Below are 27,298 nucleotides of genomic sequence, written 5' to 3'. Positions count from 1 at the left end.
GATGAGTTTGGAGGTCTTCATTGATCCGTAGATGTCTGGAGTAGCACATCGCAAATTTTTATTTTACTGAAATGCTATGCTAATATAGTTTCTATACTGCAGTGAAAATTATAGGTTAAAATGTATTGTCCTGACTTATCTTCATTTTTTTTTTTCACAACTCCAGTCTTCTTGTAACTTGAACAAAATCAGCACATGCTGGTAATCGCATGTATCCCAAGATTTTTTGATCCATTTGTTTATCAGTGTTGCATTTGTCTGTATTTGACATTCATTTACTGAAAGCTCTCTTGCAGTATCTGTTTTAAAGGGCCCATGTATGATGCTCTGTGTCCCAGCTATATTAAAGCCACTTTTACAGGTGTCTGGTGGCATTACTGTATTAAGTTGGCTGGGCAGTCTCAATAATAGTGTTTTCAGTTGCTTATAACTGCCACTATTAGAAAATTTCCATCCAAATAATTTGTGCAGGGTGTTTCCACCAGGCTAAATCTTCCTACTGCTTCAATAAGTTTTGGCCCAATATTTCGATGTTAAAGAAAAGTTTGCTGACCTTTTCATTGGACAGTTCTAGTACTCCCGTGCTTTGTACATGGATTTGAAATTTCAGTCCCATGGTAGCATTTGTTAGGGATGCAACTTTTTTGTTGCCCAAATATAGCAATATTAGAAGTTCTTGAGTAGAACATGCTGGAATATAACTGAAGTCTAAAGATTCCACCCTTACAAAGCATATTTGACCTCTGCTGGCTCCTAGTGCTGAAAAAATGGTACGTCACCGCTTGTGTCCTTCCTGAGTGACGGGGCATGCCCTAGAGTATGTTGTTCTGAGCCAGCGTGAGGCTGAGTAATGGAAATGAGGGGAGGGGGAAGGTCGTGTGTTTCCTGTGTGCTCAGAGACCACATATGAGCATCTAGGTACGAGAAAGGAAGATGTCATCTAATTCAAATTGAGGCAGAAGTGGACCTACCGTTTTGGGTGGATTGGGGAAGTAGATTGTTTGTTTGTTTGGTTTTTTTACAACCCCCCCCCCCCCCCAAAAAAAAAAAAGAAAAAACAACCAAAAAAAACTTGTGGATGGAGCCTATGATTGAAGGCTGTCAGGGGATGGAGACCAGGAATGGCTCGAGAAGCTGGGTGGTAAACGGAGGAAGTAGAGAGCCAATGAGCTGGGTGGAAATTGAGCCTGGATGAGGTTTTGGGAGGGGTATGGATTGGGAACCACTGGGATTAGAGTGTGAAAGAGCTGACAAGGAATCGGGGTACTGGGAGACAGCTGAGACTGTCTGGGCAAGGAGACTCGGAGATCTGGGGAGGCCAAGTATGCCGAGATGGGAGGAAGACGTGAGACGGGGAAACGAGATGGGGCATGTGGTGGGTGGCTTGGAGGCCAGAGAGAAGAGTGAGATGGCACTGGGGGAAGAAATTGAGGTTGGTTGTGTAAAGAAGACCAAAAAAACCTGAGAATTGAATAGCACGGAAATTGGGAATAGGGGGAAACTGGGAATGAGAATCCAGAGAGGTTTGAGACTAAGCTTTACAGAGAAAGGTGGCTGGGATTAGAGTCAAATCCTCAAATGGGAGACTGGGACTAACTATATTAGATAAATTAAGATTGGCTGAGACAGGACTGAGGAACAGATTTGAAGGGGTAGGACAGAGAAGGTCAGGTTTGGGAAGGGGGAGAGTCCATGCTCATTCCCCTTCAAAGTGTAGAATGAAACACAGGATGCTGGCGTCATCATCGGGTTTCCCCTCTCAGTAAGGAAAACCACAGTCAGTGTCCCCTGCCTACTACTGCCTGTCAAAAATAACAATTGTTCTAACCGTGCAATTATTACATTTCCTTATAGTCTTTTCTTTCCGTGTTTAACTGATGGCAGAGTGAAGTGCAAAAAGTCACAAGTGCCCATCAGCTTGTAGGTGCCCAATTTGAAACACTTGGGACCTGATCTTTTTTCTTAGAACACATTGTTTTATGTTTATTCATACAACCTCCCCCTCCCTCCCCAAATCAGCAGGCACATATCTGAAGGGGGGGGGGGGAAGCTGATTTTTTTTCCTGGAATAGAAGCAGGGTATAATAATGCAAGCAGACACTGACTCATGGGTACCAAGATGTCTGCCAGTTTTCCTTGAGGCTGCAAAGAGCATGGGCGGTGTCCCGTATTTTGCCCATGGGTGAGGCAGTAGCTTTCTTGTGAAGAACCACGGAGCTGACTACTGAGAGTGAGGGAGTTGCTACTACAGACTGCTAGTTGATGAGGCTTGTGGTGTGGAAACAACACTTACTTCTTTACTGTAAATAGCTCTTTCTTACTGTAAATTTCCTGTAACAGTCTTACTACTGGTCTAGCAAGGGTCTGGGGTCTTAAGTGGCTGTCCTGGCATATCAGGAAGTTCCTGCTGCCTCACCCAGATTGCCTCCTGGGATGCCACACTTCCTGGACACTCTGTTGCCAGGAAGACTTATTCTGTGTCATACTGCTGGCCGTGACTCTGAAAAAAATGTTTTTTCACAAGTGTGTGTTTTTGTTTTGGGGGCATGTGGTATGTGGGAAGTTGTGGTATGTTGGCCCTTTTATTCAGATCACATCTCCCATGGAGTTAAGTGGAACTATTTGGTCCTCAGCAGGGTTTCCAACTGTCCATATATTTCTGGGCTGTCCAAAAAAAAAAAAAAAAAAAAGCCAAAGACTGCCTATCTGTGCCATCCATTTAATAAAAAAAAAAAAAGCCATCCGTAAAAAGCAGAAACACTGAGCTTGTTACTGTGTCAGAAGAAAGCTAAATAAATTCAAGTGTTGATGCTGGACAAAGAAAGCAGAGCAGCACCACCTGGTGCCTAAGTACGAGCACTGCTTGGAGTCCTGCAGCGAAGCCTTGTCAGGACTTTCTGACTCGCTAGAGTGGGGGTAGGCAACATTTTTTGGTCAGAGTGCCGAGAAAGCCACAAGGTCTACTTTGGAAGGTGCTGGAGTGCCAGCATGCCAGAAAAACAAAATTGGAGGGTGATACATGGCAGGATGCACTGCATATTAGTATAGTTAATAATAAACATTGCCTTTGTTGTTGTGTCCTTTTTTTGTTAAGCATGTTGCAGAGAGAGAGAGAGAGAGAGAGAGAAAGGGGAAAGAAAGAAAAAGAGGAGAGAGCAAAGGGAGAACCAGGCATGTGCATATGCATGCACACACACAGAACCACATGTGTACAAACAGAGAAGCAGAACAGCTGCATGTACACACGCATCCAGAACCAGACATGTGTGCACACACAGAACCCAATGCCTGGGTGCACAGAGCTGGGCTGCTGAGCCACTGGACAAAGTCTGAGCCAATAATGCTCTGGGCCTGCCAGAGCCCCTGTGCTTCCCTGGGAAGCCAGCCCGTGGGCTGCAGTATGGACAGCTGAGGCCCTGGCCTGGAGCCTGCCCATCATCCCAACCACCCACCCACTCCACACAGCTACTTTGCCTGCAAAGGTGTGGCACTCCTGGCAAGGGGCAGTGCTAGCCTCATCCCAGTAGGTGGGGCTGGGCCAGTGTTGGGCTTGGAGTGGGTGGGAATCAGGTAGGCTCAGCTGCAAGCAGCCTGGTCTCCATGGTTGGTAGCAGCTACCCAGAGCTGGTGCTGGCTGCAGCCAGGAGGTTGCAAACAGCTGCATGCGTGCCTCAGAGCAGAAAGTTGTGGGGGGGGAGCTGAGGCAGTGTAACCCCAGCCACTCCCCTGCTGCCAGCATAGAGCTGATGACTGGGCTCCAGAGCCTGGAGCAGCTGCTTGTAGCCAGCAGGGTTGCCAGGTGTCAGCTAAATTTATAGCCCAAAGTCACTTCAAAACTAGCCAGTTTTTTGGGCAGGGGGGTCACAGCACACAAGCTGGCATTAGCTAGAGGGCTGAGCAGCCTTTTCAGGGACTCCTTTGACCCCCTCCCTCCAGTTTGTGGGAGGAATAGAGGGGATTAAGCCCCCCTCCCACTCAGCCAGGGGATGCAGGGGGAGTAGCAGAGGGTCAGACGTCACTCACCTCAGCCCCTCCCCCCTTACCCTTTTGCTACCAGGAAGTGCAGACCAGGAGTCTTCCAGGCCCCATCTCCCAGGCTCTGCCCTGGGGGAAGCCACCAGATCCAGGAGGAACTGATACAGCAGGGCAGGCTGGGTCTGTCAGTCCCCACACAGCTGCTCCTTGGTTGGGCATTAGCCTGGGTCTGAGCGGCAGGGGCCAGGAAGCTTGGGGCGGGGAGCACAGCCTCTCCTCTTCTCCTCGTCCTGCTCCAGTGTGGTGCTGCTGGCACTGGGAGAGGCAGGGGGAGCCAAGCCCGACAGGGGATTCACAGCGCTGCTCTCCCTGCTCCTGGCCTTGCTCTTGCTTGTCACGGTGGGGGGTCGCCCCTGGCTTTGCCCAGCTGGGGAGAGGAGCCTGCTGGCAGTCTCGGGGCTGGGCTGGGGCTGGCTGAGGCCCGATGAATTCACTCAGTTATTCACCCACCCTCTCCTGCTTGTTCTGATTTGCAGACTCAGTCAGGAGGGCTCCACTTCCTGAGCTCCCCATTACCTCAGGCAGCAGATGCCAGGACTAGGCTGGGGAGGATGGTGTCGGCCAGGATGACTACACCTCCTCTGCCCTGCCTGAGGCAGCACAGCCTTCCTGCTATTCTCTCTGAGGTGCATGTGCAGTCACTACCAGCATGGAGCTGATGATGGAGCTGTGGAGCCCGACACAGCTGTTTGAAGCCTACTTGCTGCAGCTGCCCAGAGCCCAGGCTGTCTACAAACAGCTGGGCTGGGCCGGGCCCTGATATCACCTTTGTGCTGGGAGTGGGGGAGAGACCAAGGTTGCGCTGCCTCAGGCCCCTCCCCCACTGCCTGCTCTAAAGCACACGTGCACACATTGATGTTGGAGCCCAGCACAGCTGTTTGCAGCCTGTCTGCTGCACCCAGCCCTGCCTGCTGGGAGCAGCTTGGGCTTTGTGGTTGGCAGCAGTTTACCTAGAGCTGGGGCTGGTGGTGGCATGCCAAGCAAAATGGCCTCGCGTGCCATGCTCAGCACACGTGCCGGGGGTTGCCGACCCCTGCACTAGAGCCTCCTAGCAAGTGCTGCTGTTGTATGATTGTCACTGAACCAGGCAGAATAGGGATGGGTTGGAGCTATGGGACTAGTAGGTAGGGGACAGGCAGCGGGTGGGGAGTCTGACAGTATGGGGAAGCAGGGCCAGCAGGGGGTCAGGCTGGGCGTTAAGTAGGGGACCATCATGGTGGGGGCACCAGGGTGTAAAAATATTATTGTAGATGTGCAGGGATGCTACACAAGGTTGCCAATCTCCCCCCTCCCCCGCCTTTTTTTTACTGCTAGTTTAAACAAAAGTGTCAGTAAAAAGTTTGCTGATTGTCAGTAAAAAAAATAAAATTAAAAAATTGTTGGTTAGCAACCATGGTGCCCATTATTTCTGCAAATCAGACCAGAGGTCTCAAGGCAGGCACCCATTAAATGAGAAATACACAGTTAGTGAGCAATTTTTTTTGTTTTTTTAAATGCCACTTCCTTAGACTCTTTTAGGATCTTTGTGGCAGTTATAGTTATGATCCAGTACTCCAGGGCAGCATTCAACTTTCTTACCTCTCAGGCAATCCTGATCTCTCCTGCAGTCCTGTATTTCATTCACTGTGTCCTTTCCATAGCCTGAAGTGAATGAGGGATTTAGGATAATTTAGACAACAGTCTCCTTTACTGTACAGCTCTGATTCCTCCCCAGAGAAAAATGTTCCTGTACCCTGAATGAGGCAGGAGGCGTATGGAAAAAAGTGTGGGAATATGTAATTAAATACTCTATTATAATGCATGTACACGCAGAAATTGAATTAAGGTTGCCTGTCAAAGCTTAATTCTGGATTTTTCTAACCTCTGCGTGAGCAACATCTTTTTCTTTACTAATTACCCCTTCCTCTTGCCATCCCTCAACCTCTGTGCCAGAAGAAGAAAAGAGAGAGATTTCATGTAAGGAAATGTTATAAGAAAAGAAATTGTTGATGGCATAGTCAGATTTTGGTCAAGGTTTTAATCATGCAAGCTAGAGAAATCAATTGTTAAAGTTTCAGGAAGTCTGCTTTTTGTGTATAATAATTAGTGTTTCATGATCACACAACTCTAGAAAATGGAATCAGGGCTGTTTGGGAAATAGTGCTTGCTATACAGAAGGTCCAAATCCTTTCTAATGTGGCATACATAGATATCCAGTCAAACAGTGTTATGCATTGGGCTGTCCAAATATTTCATATAATCTGAAGTAGAGGTGAAATGAGGTGTTGCTGAATTAAAATTAATTCAAAGTTTGCGTGCAGCTAATGGGCCAGATCTTCAGGTTGTGGCTATTCACTGGGCTTTTTTGACTTCTGTGAAACTATTCTGGTTTATACCCCCAGAGAATGTGCTCAAAGTGTTTCTTACAACTTTTGCATACAATCCTGTTTTAATTTATGTATAAACTGGCCGGATATTGAGTTGCATATTTTACCCAAAAGTTAAAGTGGAGTAAAAAGTATGGTTAATGAACCTAGGAACTTAAGATGGAAAAAGTGCTGAGAGCCAAGTTAGCCATAATGAAAGTCAAAGCTTTACTGAAATGGCTAATAAAACATGAAGACCACTGGGAAAGCAGAAGATGCTGGTGATACATTTGTTTTAGTGATGTTTTAAACGGATTGAAGGTGTTTTAACATGCACAGCTTGAAGGTGTTTTATGCTATCAGACTGTAGTGTTTCTCTGACCTGAATGTATTACCTTTGCTTTATATTTAACACTTTTTCACAGAGTGGGAAGATGCTTCCAAAGTAGTATATGTTCAGGTAAAAATTAGTCGTCTTCTAGATTTTTACTGAGCATGTCCTCCTCTAAGACCATCCAAAAAGTCAGTAACCACATTTTTTTCATTCAGTTAATTGTCATTGCCCTTGAGTGTATAGTGATGTGCTTAGAGATGAGCTTTCTGAAGCCTCTGGCCTTTTTTGAGTTTATACCCCACTGATGATCTCACTATCATTCTAACGACTTCCACTGCAATGAATTTGGGCAGTTCCAGTCTTTCTGCTGGAAGGATTGCTTTTACTCGGGGCCCTGAGGAACATATGGAACAGCTGATTTTCTTGGATTACGCCTCAATGCAGGATTTAGGCCTTTGGTGGGTCATGGACTATGGAGAGGTACAAAGATAGTGTGTTTTAGGGGTGGTCAGCCTGCATGCCGTGAGTGGCAGAGGCAGCCTGTGTGTGTGGCATATACTAGATTGGGGAGGAGACAGGCAACAGAGTGGCAGACAGGTCAGGAAGTAGAAAACAGAGCAGCAGACTGGGTAGGGAACAAAAAGCAGAGCAGCACGTCAGGCAGGGGAAGGTGATCAGGGTGGCACTAGGCGAGGATCCTGGGCTAATTTTATAGCACGCCTGCCAAAAGGTCGACTCCCACTGGTCTACAGAATTGAGACAAGAACACTGCCTGCCTGCAGCCCCATCCCACCCACCTGGCTGAGCGTGGCCCTGCCTGCGGGGCTGCTGGCTGGGCTTCATGGAGACCCTGCCTGCCCGCTCTGTTGGGCACCCCCGGTGGTGGGTGTGGGGCAGATGGGCCTGAGCCAGATAGGAACCATTCCCTCCTTCCTCTCTTCTCCCCTGCTGGGTCAGGGCAGTACTCCCTCTCCCCACCAGCCTGCGACAGCTCACTGAAATTCCTCAAGTGGCCCTCCAGTCAAAAGAATTGCCTGCCCCTAAGCTGGACTGTTCTCAGTGGGGGCAGATGACAGAACAAGGAGCAATGGGCTCAAGTTGTAGCAAGGGAAGTTTAGGTTAGATATTAGGAAAAAAGTTCTCACTTGGATGGTAGTGGACCAGGTTAGCCAGAGAGGTGGTGGAAGCTGCATCCTGGGATGATCTTAAGACCTGGCTGGACAAAGCTTTGGCTAGGGTGAAATAGTTGGGGCTGGTCCTGCTTTGAGTGGGGGGTTGGACTAGATGTGACCTCCTGAGTTCCCTTCAACCCTCATTTTCTGTGATGCTGTGATTTAGGGGAAAGAGTTCCTTCTTGACTCTAAATCAGGCACCCAGTTTGACCAGTCATCAGCCATGGCTAGAACAGTAAAAGGCAGTAAGTAAGTAAGTAAGTAAATAAATAAATAAAGGTTGTGGCAGGAACATGGAGTGAAGCAGGTGGCAAATAATTCATTCATAGTCATACGGAACTGAATTCTTCTTGGGAACCAGCTGAGTTCCTGAATGACGTATCCTTCTTTTTAGCTGAAAGTATATCATTATAGAAGGCAAGGTTATTTGGGTAAATATATCTTTTATCATAGCTGGCAAGTTGGCAACCTGTGGCCCATGAGGGGATAACATGGAACCTCCAGCTTCTCAGCCAGCTGCTGCTGCTGCTCCCATTGCTTCAGCTGAAGTAGCAAGTGGTGCAGCATAACTCAGAGCCAGGGACCTGGAGCCCCCATGCAGTGCAGTGGGGGAGCCTGCAGTGACGTACCATGGGTCTCCAGCAGCCCCCTCCCCGCCCTTTTCGTACCAATACTTGGTCACATTGCGACATTGCGTGATATGAACTCTGAAGGGCCCAGCCGGCCGGATGTAGCCCACCAGGCTATTTTATCTGGAACCCCTAAACAATTCAGAAAATTAATATTTATCTGCCTGTAGCTGCCTGTCATGCGGCTCTCGATGGCTTGCCAAGACTCGGTAAGCGGCCCTCCACCTGAAATAATTGCCCGTCCCTGCTCTACAGTGTTCAGTCTGTGGGGCATGCAGCCCTGGCCACCTAGAAGTTGCAGAGCCTTGGCTTAAAACAAGTTATCGCATATATCTTAGTAAACAAGAAAGTGATTGCTTCCTCCCTGCATTAAGAGCCAGAATCTGATTCCTGATTCATGCCTTGATGCATTTTTCAAATTCCTTGTAACCTAGACTTTTGTGGTCCTGCATGTAACCTGATGTTGCATTTTAAGCTTTGTTTTGGGGAATGAATGCATATTTTATGTATAAGAGAACTACAGAAAAGGCCCCACCTTTGCAAGCTCAAACGTTGTTCAAATGTTTATTGTTGTTCTAAATCTTTCAACATGCTTTGAAGTCTTGTAAAATAGTTTTGGAGGAATTTATTTTAAAACCTTTATATTTTTAGCTGCTTCTTAGAGCATCGAATTTGTATTTTGAGTCTAGAAATTGAAGGGCATATTCAGTTATAAAAATGCCACAAATCCATCTAGGTCTATAGATACAATCTGTTGATGTAGTCTGGCTCCCAAAGGCAGACTTTTTTTTCTTGTGCTGTAGCTGATGCACACAAAGAATAATGTAAGATAATGTGAAAAAATATGTTCTCTTCCTCATGATTTCCTGTTTTTAAATTGTTTCAATATTAACTCCTTTTTTTGTTTTGGTCAGGAAATTATTTTGGGGAAGGAAAAAGTGTATTGTTTTACAACAATGCTTCTATATCACCTGCCATTTGAGGTCCTTAGAAAAGAATGACTTCAGGAAACTGGGATATGGGGCGGGGGGAGGTTTAGCTTCTCAGACTATGCCATCAGGAAGGGTGTTTGGGGCAGTGATGGGGTCTGTGCTTCTTGGTGTTTCATTGTGTAAAATGCAGATAATTTTGTTTGCCCATCTACTGCAGATCACTGCAAGTTGTTAATGTGAGGTGCAGGTAATATAACAAGTAATGTAATATATATGACAGTTGTGCTGTGGAGAACATTTGTTTTACGGGAGTAAGCAAAAGCCCTACTTAGTATTTGGGCACCATTTGTGCTAAATTGAGTGCGAGTACAGAGAGAGAGTCCCACAGTCCATGTCCTTAAAACCAAAATTAAGACTGAATTCCACTGTGATGGTAATGAACCATCAGAACCAGGACTGAGGAAACAGGTGGAGAGAGGATACAGTAATAATAATATGCATGTCCTCAGAGTACATCAGAGTGAGCCAATTGGAGGATCTGTTTGTTTCATGAATGGAGGATTTGATTTTAACTTCATTGGGTTGGGGTTTTTTGTTTGTTTTTTGTTTTGTTTGTTTGTTGTTGAATGCTACTTTCTTGGGGCATAGGTATTCCCTGAATGACTTGTATTCCTGTGTGAGGAGATAAAGGGCTGAGCAATTGCAACCCTTGCCCATTTCCTCTTACTACCCTGGGCAGCAGAAGAGATCGTGGTGGGTATCTTACCCCACTACTATTCCTTGAACTTCCTATTGTTTCCTATCTATTAGAAGCTTATCTGCTTCCAAGTACTCTTCTGCTAAATTTTTTTTCTAGAAATTGCAGCTGGTGAAGGCCTTGACGACATTACTTTTATTTGCCAAGTAGTTCAGACAGTAGCATAAACTACAGTTCTTAAAGGGTTTGTTATTTCATTTTTATGCAAATAAATGGTGTCTAACCTATGTGTTTGTGAAACACTAAATAGCCCATGGGGATTGTTGAAGACTTATTGATAGTGGTAGGATTTGGGGTGGTAAGGAAAGTTGAGCACCATGAATTTAGGAATATCTTTAAAATGCTGTTATCTTATGTTTTCTGTCATATCTTTCATTTGCTTTTTCCTTCTCTGTGTAGTACACTAGTGAGACAAGGTAATTCAGAAGTTCAACAGAAGTTTCAATTGGTAGTCATTTGGTAGTCATTTGAAAATAAAAAAAATGATTGTTGGAAAGTTTTATCTTAATGAACATGCAGAAGAAGCAAATCCAGACAGTAAGTGTTGTTATAACACCTGAATGCGTAGTGTGACTATATCTGTAACTAAAGATTGAAAAACTAAGCCTTGAAAAGTGATTTTTTTTACGTAATATTAAGGTTCCAGAAACGTTGTGAATTTTTAAAACTGTATTATAGAAGCAAGAGCAATGCATGCTATTGTTAACATTGATTCCAGGTTCCAATCTAAGTCCAAATTTTCAGTAAGTGCTTGTAACAATTAAGTTCAAGAGATTTTTATGCGAGTGAAAATCCCTTCAGCATAAATGTTCCACAATTGATTTCTTTCCAAGGCTGAATTGTTTGGAAACCTCAAGTAAAAATAGTTGGCTGACTATTTTTTTTTCAGTTGCTCCAGCGTCAAAACCTCCTTTTGATTTGTCTCTGTAAAAGTTAATGATTAATAGTCTAGATCATAAGGAAATTCTTGTCTCTTCTAACAAACGAAGAAGATTGTATCAAAGGATTGCAGTGCTGATTTGTTTTATATTGAGACCTGTGAAATAATTGGCATATGTCACCACACATCGCTTTAAAGCAGCTGTTTCTTTGTTTTGTGAATGTCTTCCTACAGGCAAATAAATCAAACTGCTATTCACTAAAGTTTTTGAAGTGTGTTACAAATATTAAGTTTCTCAGCATAATGCGTTTGTGGGCTAGATCGCCATTTTACAGATGAGTAAAATGAGATGCACAGAGCTTATCGTTCATGGAGGATTACATTGTAAATCATTCAGGGAGTTTGATTCAGAATTCAGGAGTTCTGCACGAGAACACTAGAGAACATTCAGCATATGTCTTGTCATGAATTTGTTAGTTTAAAAAAATGCAGTTTATAGTTTTGTGTCCTTCAATCTCATTTTCCTTAAAGACTTCTTAATATATTGTAGTTTATAACTATATTTTAAACTATAAATATATCCTTAGATATTTAGAAGTTAATCATACCATTTTAGTAATTTTTAAACACGTGCCTCCTTAAGTGGTAGTCCGCATAATTATTGTTTTTTTTCTTAAGTGAGCCTGCGTCATGCAAATTATCTGCAATTATCCTATTTGTTTTTGGTTTATTGTGGCAAATTGCTGAACTGGGAATATGGCATTGTAAATTGCCAAAGAAATATTGAATCCATGTTGGAAAAGCCCATATTCAAAATAAAATGGAAAGCAAAGCACAATAATTTTGAAACGTATTTTTGCACCTAATTTTTTCAGAAGGCTTCAAAATATTAAGTAGGTGCTAACATTAATTGTTTCTACTAAGTCATTAATATCTTCTTTCTAAATAATGATAATTTAATTACTTAGTTTTTCATTTAATAAACCTCAGGGAGATTTAAGAATGTGCCTCAGTTGAGTTTCTTATTTGAATTGGGTTTGGTGAGAATGTGTGATCAAGAGAGAATATTTTGCCAACCATATACTTTCTTTTGATGCTACTTAGGTAACAGTTTTGTTTTAATTGTGGAATTATCACTGCTTTTAGTGTGCCTTGTTGTTAAGGATGTTAAAATTAAAAATGGGGTAGAAACCAAGGAAACTCAGGAAGAAGTTGCACAAATTAGTACTTAAACCTATCGCCACCCCAGGCTTAGCATGTGGTATTCTTGCACTGAACCAGGAAGTGTTGTGCATTTCCCCCACCCTTTTTCTCTGCTTGATCATTTTATTTAATAGGTACCTGGCACTCCTTTGTGCAGGATGAGATTTCACTTGTGTTGTGGCTCAGTAGTGCCAGAGCTAAGATTGTGGTGATAGCTACTGTGATGCTGTTGTGCAAATATGTTAATATCAAACTACCCAAGTTTTAAACATTAATTTAATTTTTAATCTGCCTAATTTGTGCCTGCTAATTTAACTTGACTATTATTATTTAGCCATCCTTTTGTTGTTGGCGTGGGGGCAAGAACTTTTCATGATACAAAGTTTCCCAAGGCGTATAGAATTACTAAAATGTGTGCTTTTAGTCATGCAGCTGTGATTTTAATTTTAAATTAAAGCTTTTAAGTAGAAACAAAATGAATCTTGAATTTCACCTCCTATACTTTTAGATCAAGGGTAAAACCCTTGTGGAAAGGAAAAATAAAAAACTGCACCGTAAATAACCAAAATGTAAATTGGTACTTGTATACCACACAGTGCAGTTGGAAGACTTGCAGATGGATTCATGTAGGTGGAAGAATTACTGTTCATAAACTGACCCGCTCACTAATGAAATACCATCTGTGCCTTTCCTACTGAATAAAGCTTGGGGAAGTTGGTGTGTATTTGTATTAAAGTATGTAGTAAAAATGTATTTAAAAAATACTGGTTTTTTTAAATACACAGTCCTGAGATGCAGTTAAGAATTTAAATGGACAGATGGAACTTGTCTACATGGAAATGTTTAGTTTAGTAGAGGAGAGTCAAAAGGTCCACCTTGCAGAGCCCTATCATGCTACCCGCAGTGCTGCCTGAGTCTGTCTGGCCTGTGTGTTGCACATGCTGGCCCTGTCTGGCAGATAGCCAGATGAGTTTGGCTTGGTATATGGGGAAGCAGGGTGTGATGTTAAGTACTGCATGCTGGCTTCCAGTGTAAACAGCCTTGGCATTCAGCGAGTGGATCTTGCAGGATGACTTACTGTAATTTCATTGGTGATGGTGATAGCAACATATCAGGTCTCATGTAGGTTGACTAGATGTATGCCATCCTCACAGAATAACTGAGTGATCATGCTCCCGCCAGCACAAGAAGTGATGTCTGATGTTTCCTGTAGTGGCTGGTCTTAGTGTATTTTTTTTGAGCCAATGAAGACCTGGGAATTGGAGAATATGCTGTATTCTCAGTGGTCTCCCTTGCTAGTCCCCAGACTCCGTGAAGAGTGTTAGGTAGCTTTGGGATACCGGTAGCAAATACTTGCAATGGCATGCATGGCAAAACCTGCCCAAAAAAACTGTTTAGGTGAGTAGCTTGACTCCTCCTCATGTTTACAAGTGAAGGGTAGAAGGCAGATTAGGGTGGCACCTTTGAGACCTAATTGGTTCAGTGAGGCATATGTTTACATAGTCTACCTTGCCAGATGCTGTGAATGGACTTGGAGGAAGCCTTGGGGTTGTAAATAGAAGGGAATTTTGTATGAAAGGTAGAGGGAGGGGACCTTATGAGAGAGATGAAGCTGGGTTGAATAGGTCGATAAAGATAAATGAGGGAGTTAAACCACTGAGGAATATGGGGGTTATAAACTCTAATCTCAGTAATGGGATAAAAATCTATAGTCTCTCAGACCATGCTTCATGCAGCCCAATCTGGATGATTTATTTTTCTGCAATTTTCAGTTCAGGATGTTGTTTTTTTTTTTTAAAGTTGTGGTGTTTGAAGAACAGCTACTTTCAAGTCAGTGATGCAGTGTCCTGCCGTAGGCTTTGTTGTACATTTTGAGTCTCCTGCTCTTGTGATATCAAAGCACTGTCCATTCATTCTTCCACATAAGGATCATCCCATCTGTCCAATGGAGACAGGAGAGGGACATTGTAAGAAGGTGATAGCATATATGACACTGGGTGAGGAGCCAGATAAATTAACTCTACAAACTGTGGTGTTTGGTCCAGTGGTGGTGTAGCCTGTGTTACTGTGGGGGGCACAGCTAGCATCTGGGTCTGTACCAAGCCCTGGTAGCTTAGTGAGATTGAATTTAGGTAGTCTGTTGCTGGAGAGATGTTGTTTGAGTTTGGTCCTGGCTTGTAAGACAGGACAGGCTTTTCCCCAAGCCTGCCTTGAGGTGGTCATTGCTTCCCAGGAGGTGTAGGGTAGGAAGTCATTATTGATGTGTCCAGGGTATTCAAGCTGAGGCCTGTAGATGACCGGAAGGATTTTGTTGTCCTTGTCACATGGTTGGTGGTATTGTAGCTCATCAGGGTGGGGTTGAATTTGACTTTGACTTTTGCCTATGGTTTTAGGATTGTATTGCAAGTGTAGGAACCCCTGCTTGAGATACCTGGGGTGTGCATCCTAATTAGTAGGTCATAGTAGGTTGGTTGGAAATATTTGGAAGAATACGCGATCTGTCATGCTGCTGTTATTTTGTATAGATAGTGCACGTTTTAATGATTCAAAATGTAATTTATAACATGCAGAGTGTCGTTTTACCCTCTTAAATAATGGACATGACATAATTTTAGTATTTTGTGCCAATTTAAAATTTTGTGTTCTGTATAATACTGCATCTCTTGGGCAGTTCATGATATTCTAACAGGGGAGACTGTTGATGTCAGAGAAATATAAAATGACATTTCCTGCTCTTGTGATATCCCCTCACTTCCTTTTTAAGCTGCATCAGCATCAGAATGTCATGGTTATTCCCTCAGTGCAGGGTGAATAGATTTTGAAGTGCAGGCTGTGACTAATCGTCTCTTGCTGTCGCTACTTATTAATTGTGAGATGGTTTGTGGCATGGTTACACAATTTTCTACATGTGGCTTAAAGAATAGGGTATTTGTGACAGCCATCTTAAAATATTCAGGAGTCAGTTTCAAAAGACGTTCTGAATTGGAAAGCTGGACAAGCAAAGTACAGACTGTAATACGGTGACTATTTGGACTCCTTTCCTTGTCATACATACTAACGAATAATAGCTCTTATGAATGAGTTGTATCAGAACTCAACTTAACCTGCAAAGTCCAGACGTCTTGCATGTCTTCTCCCATGGTTTCTGCATTTCTTTCCACCCAGTAGATCAAGCAGCTTCAAAAGAATGGCTAGAGGATTTCCTCAGCTTCCCCTAGCCATAGTCTTTGCCATGCTCTTTTGGGAGAAGGGAAATAGTATTTCAGACTGCCTCAGAAGGTTTGAAAGGCTCAGAACCCAGGTTTCTTGCACCCTGACCAAGTACCTGAACTTGCTAAGCTGTCAGGTGAAGGGTGGGTGGGTCTTCCTCTTCTCCTGACTCATGATGTCGGCCTCAAGCAGGTTTTTGGTGTGGTTTTTCTTTGCCTAGGGACTTGGGCATAATTTATGTGCTTCTCAGACCAAACTAGATTGCACCAAAGCTTTGGTGAGACTGAAGTGCACATGTGCAAACTGGAATGGCTGCTTGAGCATGTGCAGGAGTCCAAATCTAGTTGCCTAGCATTGTTTTGAGGCCCTATGTGGAGAGGGAGAGTGAACTGTTGTGCCCTAGTGACTTCTGAGAGGGCTGTGGGAGTAGAATTATGAGTATTGACTTAGATACTTAGAAGCTGTGTAGGTGGTTAAATTTGGGACAGAAGTTCAGTAAACCAATTTAACCTAAATCAGTTAAGCCTGATGCTACAATACATCCATCCAGGCTTATCCTAAACCAGTTTTGGCCATTTTGAAAGCAGTTTATGTGCACAGAACATCTGTTGTGTTACAGACTTGCACCCGTTTCCTATCACTTGTTCATGCTTGTTAGTGAAAATTCAGTCTCTGACTCGGTTGCCCTTTCAGTTGTGCTCATCCAGTGCAAATCTTTCTAAAGGCAGGGCTTTGTCAAAACAGCAGAAGTGCAGAGTTGGTAATTGACTTGTTAGTAGATGTGTGAAAATTTGCAAGTCAATATAGTGAGCATAACCTTGAGAAATTTTCAGCTATTCATCAGTGTCTAGCTACTTGTGAACCAGACCTGTGGGGAAAAATACATTTATAGCGTTGGCTGAATATACTAAAAACATGATTTGTTTAAAAAAGATCTATCACTGAAACTTTCATCTCGGGGATACAGCTGACCCCAGTTCTGAAACAATTGGGATCTAAATAAAATTAAAAAGCATAAATGGACTTAAAGTGGTGACACCTGTCTGGTAAAATACTTGACATTGAATTCAGTTTTTGGACAGAGAATCAACTTTGTTATGACATAATTAAAATGTTGCAAAAGCAAAATAAAATAAGTTGTATGTCATTGTTTTGTAATTTTTATGAGTGTCAAGTTTGGTTATAGGTTTCCCTCACTTTATACAGTACATGCGTTCCTGGATAACGGCGCGTAACTCAAATTCGCAGAAAGGGAACCTGCTTTACCATGTAACAAATAGGGATAAGTGCCAAGACCTTGACTGTACTGCCCCCCAGACGCATTTCTACCACTTTTACAAGGCAGTTTTGGTACTCGCCAACAGCAGACAGCACACCCAAGCACAGGGCACTATTGTAATGAGGATGGCACCTGCAGACAATGAGCAAGTTGCACAGATCCACACAGGAGACTATATTTTGGTGCGTGTCACTCCCACAATGCACCGCACAAAAGTGGACTACAGGCTTTTGCCCCACGGATTGCAGAAGAGTGAATTTACCTTGCATATAACAAATTTTTGGTATAAAATGGGTCATCGCAGAAGAGTGAATTCACATATACAGAGCCTGCAAAAAGCGAGGGAAACCTGTACCTTTTGAAAGGGCTTTCAGAAAGTGCTGAATATCCATCCTCCCAGAAAATCAGGACTTTTCAAGGTGTCTTAGGTAGAGCACATAAAATCACTGAGCACCTTTTGACTCCTAGCTATGAGTTCTGGTATACAGCAGCGCATGGGTCTAACTTACTGGCATGGCTTGATTTCAATTGGTTGGAAAACGTGTATGGTTTGATATGGTAGTAATGGACAAGATATATGTTTGGGAGGTATGTGTTGGTTCATATAACAGGAATTGCTTAGACTGAAAGCATTGTCAACATGAAATTATTGAACTTTGAAAATACTAAAAGCAAAATGATTTAAGTATAACTACTTTTTTTTACTTTTAGGTTTTTTATGTAAAGAAACATCAACCATTTTGTTGGGTGGAAGACAAACTAGTGCAGAAGAACGAAGTATCATGTGTTAGGATACTGAAGAGAGAGATTTCTTGGATTATTGTGTTCCTGGACTAAAAAGGGAAAGGAAAGGACGGTGAAAATGGGGAGGAAGAAAATACAGATCACAAGAATAATGGATGAACGGAACAGACAGGTGAGAAACTAAGATTTAATTTAAGTTCACAATAAACTTTTAAAAATAGACATTGAAATTTTGAGTAGGTTTTCTTCTCTTTTCCTTTGGAGTAGAGTTCTGTCTATGGATGGCACCTTGTGGGCATTGCCAGAATATAAATAAGTGTTAAAATTAAAATGTAAAATAACCGCTTTATTCAGTTATCTGCAGTTGTTTTTCAGTATCTGTGTAATTAATAGCTCCACTAACATGGTATATTGGAGGCCCTTGGAAAATTACTGCTTTTCTTGCTATGAGTGAAAAGAGGCATGTTTGTAGTCACTGTTTTATAGCTGAAGGTTTTCTGTACTTTTTGTATGTTAATTTAGAAAAGTAGGTTTGCTGCAGTCTGTAGGTAATACAACCCACACCTGATTGCCAGCTATGACTTTTTTTCAGTTTCCACCCCCCAGATCTGCTTATATGCCTGCTATTCCAAATTGTGTGTCTGGTCATAGATGGCTGTAGTAAGCTACTTATCAGGAGATAAAAAATGAAGAATAAAAAATGTGCTCAACAGTGCACTGCTTTAAACAGTGAATGCTAAGAATAGCATGTGAAGGTAGATTGGACCCTTCTGTTCACCATTTTTGTGTAGCAGTAGAACATGGAAAGCTTCCATGATAATCAGGATATGGTAAATTCAAAACTTATCAAAGGAAATATTTTTCTACACGCAGTTATCCTGTAGAACTTATTGCTGCAGGATGTCATTGGAGTAAAGAGTTTTAAGGGATTAAAAAAAAATCATTAGCATTGATATGAATAATAGGGAACATCCACAATTGTTGGAAATTTTTTGGAGAAAAATAATACTGCACTTTAGACACACTGCTATAATTTTCTTTGTAGGCATTCTTATTTTGGCATTTGTGGGCCTTTTTCTGGTTTAATTTGTCAGCTTGGAAGCCGTTTAAGCTAATTTGACAAAGGTCATTCTTATTTTGGAATAAGTTTCTACATGAGAAATTACACTGATACATATCTACAGCCTGCTGAACACCTTCCAAACATCCTCACTTGCCATCTGCTATTCAATTGCAGAATATTGTGCACCAATCTGGTGCCATTAATCATACACAAAGCTTGTTGATGAGTAGTTGCATTGAGCCATGTGCATGTTGCTGTGTTCCACTACCGTGATGGCTGGTATCAAGCATCTTCTCGCATCTATCATGAGGTCACTGTTCTCGGGTTAGAGAAGATTGGTACCAGGCTCGGTTTGCCACTCACATATGGATGTTTTTAAACTACCTGTAGTTAGCTTGCCATTGAGTTGATTCCTGTGGTTCAACATGCTGCACCAGGACAGCTTTGAATCACATTGGTTAGAGAAGTTGTATTTGTGATCAATGAAAACAAAGCTTCTCATTGCTGATCCTGTTACCTGCCCTCCTGGTTTGACCTCCCACATTATCAGTGGGCCCTGGTTAGCCAGGTTCTGGACTGGCCAAAGGCATTATGCAGCTACTTTTCACAGATGGGGACCAACATGACAACCCATGCTTTAGATGCAGACAGGCATGTGTGATGCACATTTTTGAGCATCCTCTTTCAAGGGTAAGGATTTGGAATTTTTGTAGTACATGACAAAGATTTAAAAGCTCCTGTGTTGTTACCTGCTGATTTAAGTAAAAATAGATATTTGTATTCTGTTGAGATCCTCCTTGGATGAAATGAAAAATGTAGAACTTAGTTCCTTAGGAAGAATACTTCCAGAATTTCAAGACTCTGGCAGTTTACCAATACTGCACCCTGACTGTGAAGTAGCTGTCATTTAACTTGGGAATACATGCATTCACTGGGTAGATAGTGGTTTAACTAGTAGAAAAGAGCTATGGTTTCCTCATCCTCTCATCTGGAGAAAAGGTCCAAAATTAATTGGACAAAGTTCACCAAAGACAAGTGGCAAGTCTTGCACTTGGATGCAATAATTGCAGACACAAATACAGACCAGGGATTGATTGGCTAGGCTGCAGTACTGCAGAGAAGGACCTGAGGGTTACAGCAGACCAGAAGTTGCATGTGAGCCAGTAGTGTGCTCTTCTTGTGGGGAAAAAGCCTGGAGGCTAAGTTGTACTAACAGGAGTGCTGCTTGCCAGTCAGGGGAGGTGATTATTCTGCTCTGTTCAGCACTGGCGAGGAGGCCTCACTTGGAGTATTGTATCCAGTTTTGGCCCCCGCTTCAAGAAAGATGTTGGCAGATTAAAAAAGAGTCGCAGGAGAAAGTGACAAAAATTATTAGAATCCTGGAAAACATGACTTGTGATGAAAGGCCGAAAGAACTAAGATTATTTAGTCTGAAGAATAGGGGACTGAGGGGGCATTTGATAAATCTTCAAATACTTGAAAGATTTAAGTAATCACAAAAAGGATGGAGATTAGACTATCCTGTATGGCCACTGGGGACAGGACTAAGAGCAATGTGCAGCAGAGGAAACTCAGGTTGGAAATTAGGAAGAAATTTCTGACTAATAAGAATGGTCATGCATTGGAACAGGCTAGCCAGAGAGGTCATGGAATCTCCCTCCCTGGAAATGTTCAAGAGCAGGTTAGACAGAAACTTTCCTGGGCTGGTTTAGTCAGTGATGAACTTCCTTTGAACATGGGGCTGGACTAGGTGATCTCATGAGGAGGTCCTTTCCAGCCCTACCTTCCTATGGTCTTATTGGATCATGTTTAAATTAAGATCCACAATTGGAATTCTACCCACCTCACCATCACTTCAACTGTCGTAACCCACAGTCCTTCAGGAAATGGCACAACTAAAATCAAATAAGGCTGAAGCTGAAAATTCTTCTTTGTGCTGTTTTTGACAGCAGTGTAACTGAGTGCAGGGGTTACCAGGGCAGCAACTCGGTCGACTGCTTTTGTGGGGATTTGCAAAAGCAGCTGCCGCAGTCGGCATGGAAGCAGTCGCTGCTCTAGGTGCAGAGCTGCCCTGCTACGCCTCTGCTTTCTGACGCTTGTTTCATAGCCTATTCTGATGAAACATTTGTACGTTACGCTATCTATAGTGGTGTTCCTGTTGGGCCACATATTTCCTGTGAGCCAAGGAAGGCTCTCTAGAGGGGTTCCACGTGGTGTGTGAATGGTGAGAGGAGGGAAGGTCCATGATCCTATTTGCTATCGTAACTTTTTGGCATGCAGCTAAGGTATTCTGTGAAACTTTTTTACACGGCTATATGTACCACTTTAACAAACAAAAGTTACAGTGATTTACCTTGGGTGGTGCCTGGATTTCTTTTGCTCTCTACCGGTTTAGTCTCCTGAGGACTGAAATGCTGTAGTGTAGCTAAACTCTTTGGCTTTAATATAAGGGTATCTGGGTGAAACCTAATGGCCTGTTATGAACAGGAAATCAGACTAGATGATCTAATCATCCTTTCTGGCCTTCAGCTCTCTGAGACTATATATAGCAAGGAAGGTCCTATGGGAGCTTGGGCAAAAGCCAAAGACTGTATTTGATTAGTCACAATGACATAGTCACTTTGTTTGATGAAAACAAATTACTGAAGTCCACATGGTAGAGAGTATGCTAACCAATAACTTTTAGCTATTGTTTAATTTTGTTTACTTGGTTTGAAATCTTAGAGGAGTTATAAGTTAACTTATGCTTCATTTGTTGGTATCCAATTTATTCCAACTCGGCTGACCTCACTTATTTCCCTGGGAACCATAAATATCCATACACTCAGTCCTACTATTTTAGAGGTTCTTTATCTAGAAAGAACTTAGCTAAAGCAATACAATCCAAGCTATAATACAACATGGAGACTAGTTGATTCTTGTACCTACCAAATGGTAACCACCTGTACATTTGCTTTTGGTGTGGTGCTAAACTTAGTCGCTAAACTCTGACTCTTGAATTAGTTTCTTGGCTGATCTCTTGACTACCCTGTGTAATTGGCTCCTGTGCTGTTCGTTGCAGTGACTAGGGGGATATGTGAAGTTTTAGGTTGAGCCTGGACTCTAATCGGACGTCTCTGTTGCTTGTTGGTGATTTTAATGTCCTTTTGTGACATTGAATTAACTCCTCATGTCAGGAGACTGAAGATTTGTGTTTTACAAACATGTCAGTGATGGTCTGAGACCCACCTACATTTTGTACTCTGTCAACTAATGTACCGGGCTTCTCAACATCAAATCGCCCACAGTGTGTGAAATATTAAGTTACTTCCTGTGTAGTTTTTTCCTGTGATGGAAATAATGAAGCCATATAAGGTTCACTTGACTTGTGACCACAGGGCATACATAGTTCAGTAGTAAATTACCATCTTTGCATTTTTTTCCCCTCTGTTATAAAAGACTGGCAAATCATTCATGGACATGCATATTAAATAATGACTTGGTGTTCAGTGCATCTTCTTCCAGAAACATGAGGGGAAGCGGTGCCTGGTTTTATACCCAGATGGGAGAGGGAGAAGCTCTTGTCTTCTAAGAAACACCCCCTTTTCATATCCTGGGTATGACTATAAGGTCTATCCAACTTGACAACGCGGTGGGGTTACTTGTGGCGGGGTAGCTCATGTAAAATACTACAATGGTGCAGCCTCCAGAGTAAGACAAGTATAGTGCACCTCAAAACCTTAGCCCACTTTTGGGTTGGTACATCAGCATGCCCTCGCTGAAGTGTTAGGCACTCAGCAGCAGTTTTTAGATGTTGCTCTCTGGGAAAAGCTACAACTGTTGAGGCCCTGAACTTCTGGGCTCGGTCTGTCCTTTGGATTCTGTCTCAGTGGTATAAACCAATGGTCTCCAAACTTTTTTGATCGCACACCCCTATCAATAAAAAATTTTTTGAGCATGTACCCCCAATATATGTATGTTTGTTTGTTTATTTATTTATTTATTTATTTATAAATTATATACATGTACTACTCACGTACTGTACGTGCCGCATGACCGTCTGACATATGGACCGAGTGAGGGCGCCAGTGTCAATCCGTATATTAAATATTAATAAAGCTTAATTTCTTTCTTATTTTTTTTAGATAAAAAATAAATATAAATAGAAGTTCTAATATTTTCGTCCTGCACCCCAGTGGATCGTCTTGCACAGCCGCTGGGGTGCACGCACCCCACTTTGGAGACCACTAGTATAAACTACTGCAAGACCGTTTCAGGCTGGACATAAGGAAAAATTTCTTTACTGTCTGAACCCCCAAGGTCTGGAACAGCCTGCCATCGGAGGTGGTTCAAGCACCTACAGTGAACACCTTCAAGAGTAAATTGGATGCTTATCTTGCTGGGATCCTATGACCCCAGCTGACTTCTTGCCCTTCAGGCGGGGGGCTGGACTCAATGATCTTCCGAGGTCCCTTCCAGCCCTAATGTCTGTGAAATCTATGAAAATGGGATGGTAGGTCTTGACCAACCTCCACTTCTCCATACTCTTGCCTGGGCATATCTGTGGAAGGTCTTGGTGCAGTGGTTACAGGACTCCGTACAAGCAGATTCATCACTCATCAGGCATCTGACAGGACTTTTTTTTACGTGTACACTGTGATGCAGAGGATCAGTGGTTGCCTACTACATAACTGAGCTCAAAACATTGTTTATAAACTACCATTACTCTGGGGGATATTAATTACTTTGACACTTTTATTGTAATGGCAATTAAGAATGCAGACTACTTGAGTGAGCTGTAAGCCATTTATATTCATTAAGCTGAAGAGTAAAGTACAGTAAACTAGATATCAAATCAGTCCAATGTTGCTTCTGTTACCAAACCTTTTCTTTGCTAATCAATACTAGAATTACACTGAAGGACTTGTGTTAATCCACAAAACACATTTTTGCATTGACTTATTAATTATTTGTAAACACTAAAATGTGTTCTTAAAAGGACCCAAAGAATTAGTATTCTGCTATATCAGATTGCTTATTGGAAGTTCTGTTTTTAATGCATTATTTATATTACAATATGCCTTTTGCAAGGGCATTTTGCCTCAGAAAGCTTGTCCCACATCTCTCCTAACTGCTTAGTCCAGTAAAAATACTGCCAGATAAATCCTGCTTCTCTCCTATTCCCTGGACCATCATGACTACAACAAGGCTTCTTAATCTTTCAATTGTCAGAGGAATAAGAACTGGAGCAAGTGATACTGAGCTTTTTTTTTTTTTTTTTTTTTTTTTTTTAATGCCATCAGGCCCGAGTTGTATAGTATTTGTGAAATAATCAAAATAAAGTGTGTGTGGTGTTGGGGGAAGAAATTTTGCGCTCGTATTTAAAAAGGTAGTCTTAAAAAAGGGAATCTAGCAGAGACAGAAAAGTCTTGCGTATTTAGTAAATATTTTTTTTAACCGACGACTAAAGTTTACAATTCTAAAACGGTTGGAAAATCAGGATGTTCCAGAATCAAAGCGGTAGGATTTCTGCAAAGAAATATCCCATGTCACTAAATTAATGAATATATTCAGTTGACATAATTTAGATATTGGACCACCACTGAGCCTAATTAGAACAAGACTTGAAAAGTGCATATTTTTAGATCTCTGTTTAAAACTTGTTTTGAGATTTTTAGATCTGTTTTAATCAACATGGAGTATACAGGATTTCCTGGGATTAATAATAAACACTTTTTAATGTTTCAGTAGAGGAGCTTTTTGGGTGGTACCCAGTATTATGCTTTTCCATAACTAACCTTAAATGTTGTAACATTCTGAAACTACTTTGGCAAATTCTTTAGTGTTGTGATAGCTGATTGAACCCCACCCAGCTTTCTTTCACTAAATACCTTTCAATACATAACCATTCAATATGCAATTGAATTCTCCTGTGTAAAAAAAACAAAACACAAACTACTGATAAAATTAACTATGTGTATATAATTGCTAGGAAAAATACATTACTAGCAAATTTAACAAACTTTTTAATTGATTAAAAAATCCAAAAAATAGTCTCATATTATTTTCTAGACAAACAAATGTAACGCATCTAACTGGAACCAGTTAGAAAGAGACAGTTTGCCATGTTAGTCTGAAGTCAGGGCACTTCACTGGAGCAGTGAGTCTCTTAAGCTTTTGTAGGCAACAGCTTACTTTGTCAGCAAACTTTCCGCAAGTGCATTCATGACATGATAAAGTAGGCTGTCACGTACAAAATCATACAACCCTCTGAATCAGTCTCAAAGGTGCATCCTTGCCCTGCCTTTTGGTACCTGTTTTTATGCCTGTTCACCCTTCACCTTTCCCTCCTCCCACCCGGATCTATTAGGTATGAAATATTATTGAGTGACAAATATATTTGGTGGATTTTGACCAATTCTTAAGTCTAAAAATATCTGGTACATAGCAGTTTTGTGTGTGAAATTTCAGTTTGATGCAGTTTGAAACTAAGATTAGCCTGGGGGGAAAATCAGGAGTTCTGATGGAAAAAACAATTCAGTTTGTACTTATAGCAGTGCTACAGGTACCATTTATAATTGTTCAATTATTGTAAACTACATTATGTGGATCACGTGAAATTGCTGTATTGGGAAAAACGAGTAGATCATAACTCTAATTGATGCTTATCTAATTTGTAGGCCATTAGGATTTTGCAAGATATTTTTCATGACCCCACCCCCTCCCAAAAAAGCTTTTACTAAAAGCAATAACCTAATATACCAAAAACTTATTTTTCAATAGAGGGGACTAACGATAAGATATTAGAACCAGTAAGCATGTTGTTGTTTTCTCCATTTATCAATAGTAAACATTAAATAGTAACAGATAGGCAGACAAGGTTCTTTGGGTAGACGTGATATCTTTTATTGGAACAAATGGAGCAAATAGATCTCTGGCGTGCATCAGCAGATGTCGCAGCAGATCCAGAGAGGTGCTCCTCTCCCTCTGTTTGGCATTGGTGAGGACACAACTGGAGTACTGCCTTCAGTTCTGGTTACTACACTTCAAGAAGGATGTGGACAAGCTCGAAAGGGTGCAGTGAAGGGCCGCTTGCATGATCAAGGGCCTGGGGGGACAGGCCCTGAGGAGAGAGACTTTGGGATCTGGGTTTGTTCAGCCTGAGCAAAAGAAGTCTGAGAGGCCACAAGTCTGATAGCTGCCTACAAATATGTCAAGGGAGAATACCAGGACTTAGGTAAACAGCTTTTCAGAAAAGCCACCCTCCCCTACCCTGGGAAGACAGTGGACCAATGGACGCAAGCTAGTTGAGGAAAAGTTTTGGCTGGACGTAAGGAAAAACTTCTTTTCTGTACAGGTAACTAGAAACACGCTTCCAGCAGAGGTGGTGCAGTCACCATCTCTGGCAGTCTTTAAAAGAAGGCCCAACAAATACCTTGTTGAGCTCGTTTGAGCCCAATTACCTCCTGCCCATGGCAGGGGACCGGACTTGATGATCGTATAGTTCCCTTCTAGTCCTTCTTTCTATGATTCTATGCAAGATTTGTACAAGTTAATTACCAATTTCAATTATGATGATAAAGGGCGAGCAAGAGACTTTTGATTTAAAATTATTGATTTAAATCTTTTTTGTATTTCTATTCTTTAACCTTCTAGAAAAATAAATAGTCTCATTGTTTTGTAACCATTATGATGCAATGGATTTGCAACTTAATGTAGCCTTTGTACTAAATTTAGTACTACTTTTTTCCTAATTGGGAGGATACATGTTATACCTAAATAATCATAAACATGTTACAAGCTAAATAATTATGTAGCTTAATATTCATTTACACCGTTTCTTAGTCTGTTATGTTTCACTGTGATAGAAAATGGTGAACAACCCTTTTATTTAGTAGATAACTTTTTTTACTTATGGTTTTTCTGATGTCAAACTACTTTTGAATGATAAGTGTGATTCAGTTAAAGTGCCAAAAAGCTGCATTTAATGTTTGTTTTAGTTTTAAAAGCAAAACACTTTGAGAAACTTCTTACTTATGAATGCAGCTCACTTTAACTCTAGTATTACTTAACTAACTAGTTTATTAAACATAGAATATATTATCTGTAGTTCATTTTTAATGAAGAATATGAGACATGTCATACTGGGTCAGTGTTCTCTTTCCTCCCACCTACTCCAGTATCCTTTATGTCTCAGTGGCAGACAGTGGATGCTAAGGGAAAGGTATTAATCTGTCTCCTGCCTCTTCCCATATAGATTCCAGTTATTTAAAAGCCTAGGAAATCCTAATTTGGAGGTTGCTGACTTAACTGTCATGTATAATACCTACTGGTGGATGTATTTTGCTGGAATTTGTACAGTCCTCTTTTGTACCTGGTTCAGTTATCAGCTGTTACAAGGTCTTGTGTCAGTGAGTGCCACACGCCAATTTTAGCCTGTGCAAATTTGTTTTAAACTTGCTACCTAATAATTTCATTGTGTGCTTCCTAGTGGTTATTTCTGATCACACTATCTTCTCAGATTTTCCTCTGAGACTTGTGTTTTGCGTCCATCTTAAGGTTTGGGTACATGGACAAGTGACTGACAGAAGTTAGGGTGCTAATGTACAGTGCATCAGCTGTTCTACAGTAGTCCTTCTTTGCATTTACCACTGGGAACAAGTGAAGCTGAACAAAGTGGGTTAAAAGCCTGCTCAGGTTTACACAGTTGTATATGAAAAGACAGGAAATCAGATC

The 27,298-nt window shown here is 41.7% G+C and overlaps 1 protein-coding gene across 12 annotated transcripts in view; it reads left to right on the top strand.

Moving 5' to 3' along the window:
* Positions 1-27,298, top strand: part of MEF2A (myocyte enhancer factor 2A) — a 150,680-nt gene that overhangs the window by 40,529 nt on the left and 82,853 nt on the right. For all 12 annotated transcript variants that reach the window (XM_090029668.1, XM_090029660.1, XM_090029656.1 and 9 more), the window contains one exon: positions 17,488-17,692. In XM_090029668.1, coding sequence (XP_089885794.1) covers positions 17,639-17,692 — 54 coding nt within the window. In that variant the 5' untranslated portion in view covers positions 17,488-17,638. The remainder of the gene's footprint in view (positions 1-17,487; positions 17,693-27,298) is intronic.

The sequence above is a fragment of the Crocodylus siamensis genome, chromosome 15, assembly GCF_052110815.1.
Source record: "Crocodylus siamensis isolate JL-2025a chromosome 15, ASM5211081v1, whole genome shotgun sequence".
Taxonomy (NCBI): Eukaryota; Metazoa; Chordata; order Crocodylia; family Crocodylidae; genus Crocodylus; species Crocodylus siamensis.
The sequence above is the reverse complement of the archived record's forward strand: the minus strand, read 5'-3'. Positions and strand labels throughout refer to the sequence as shown.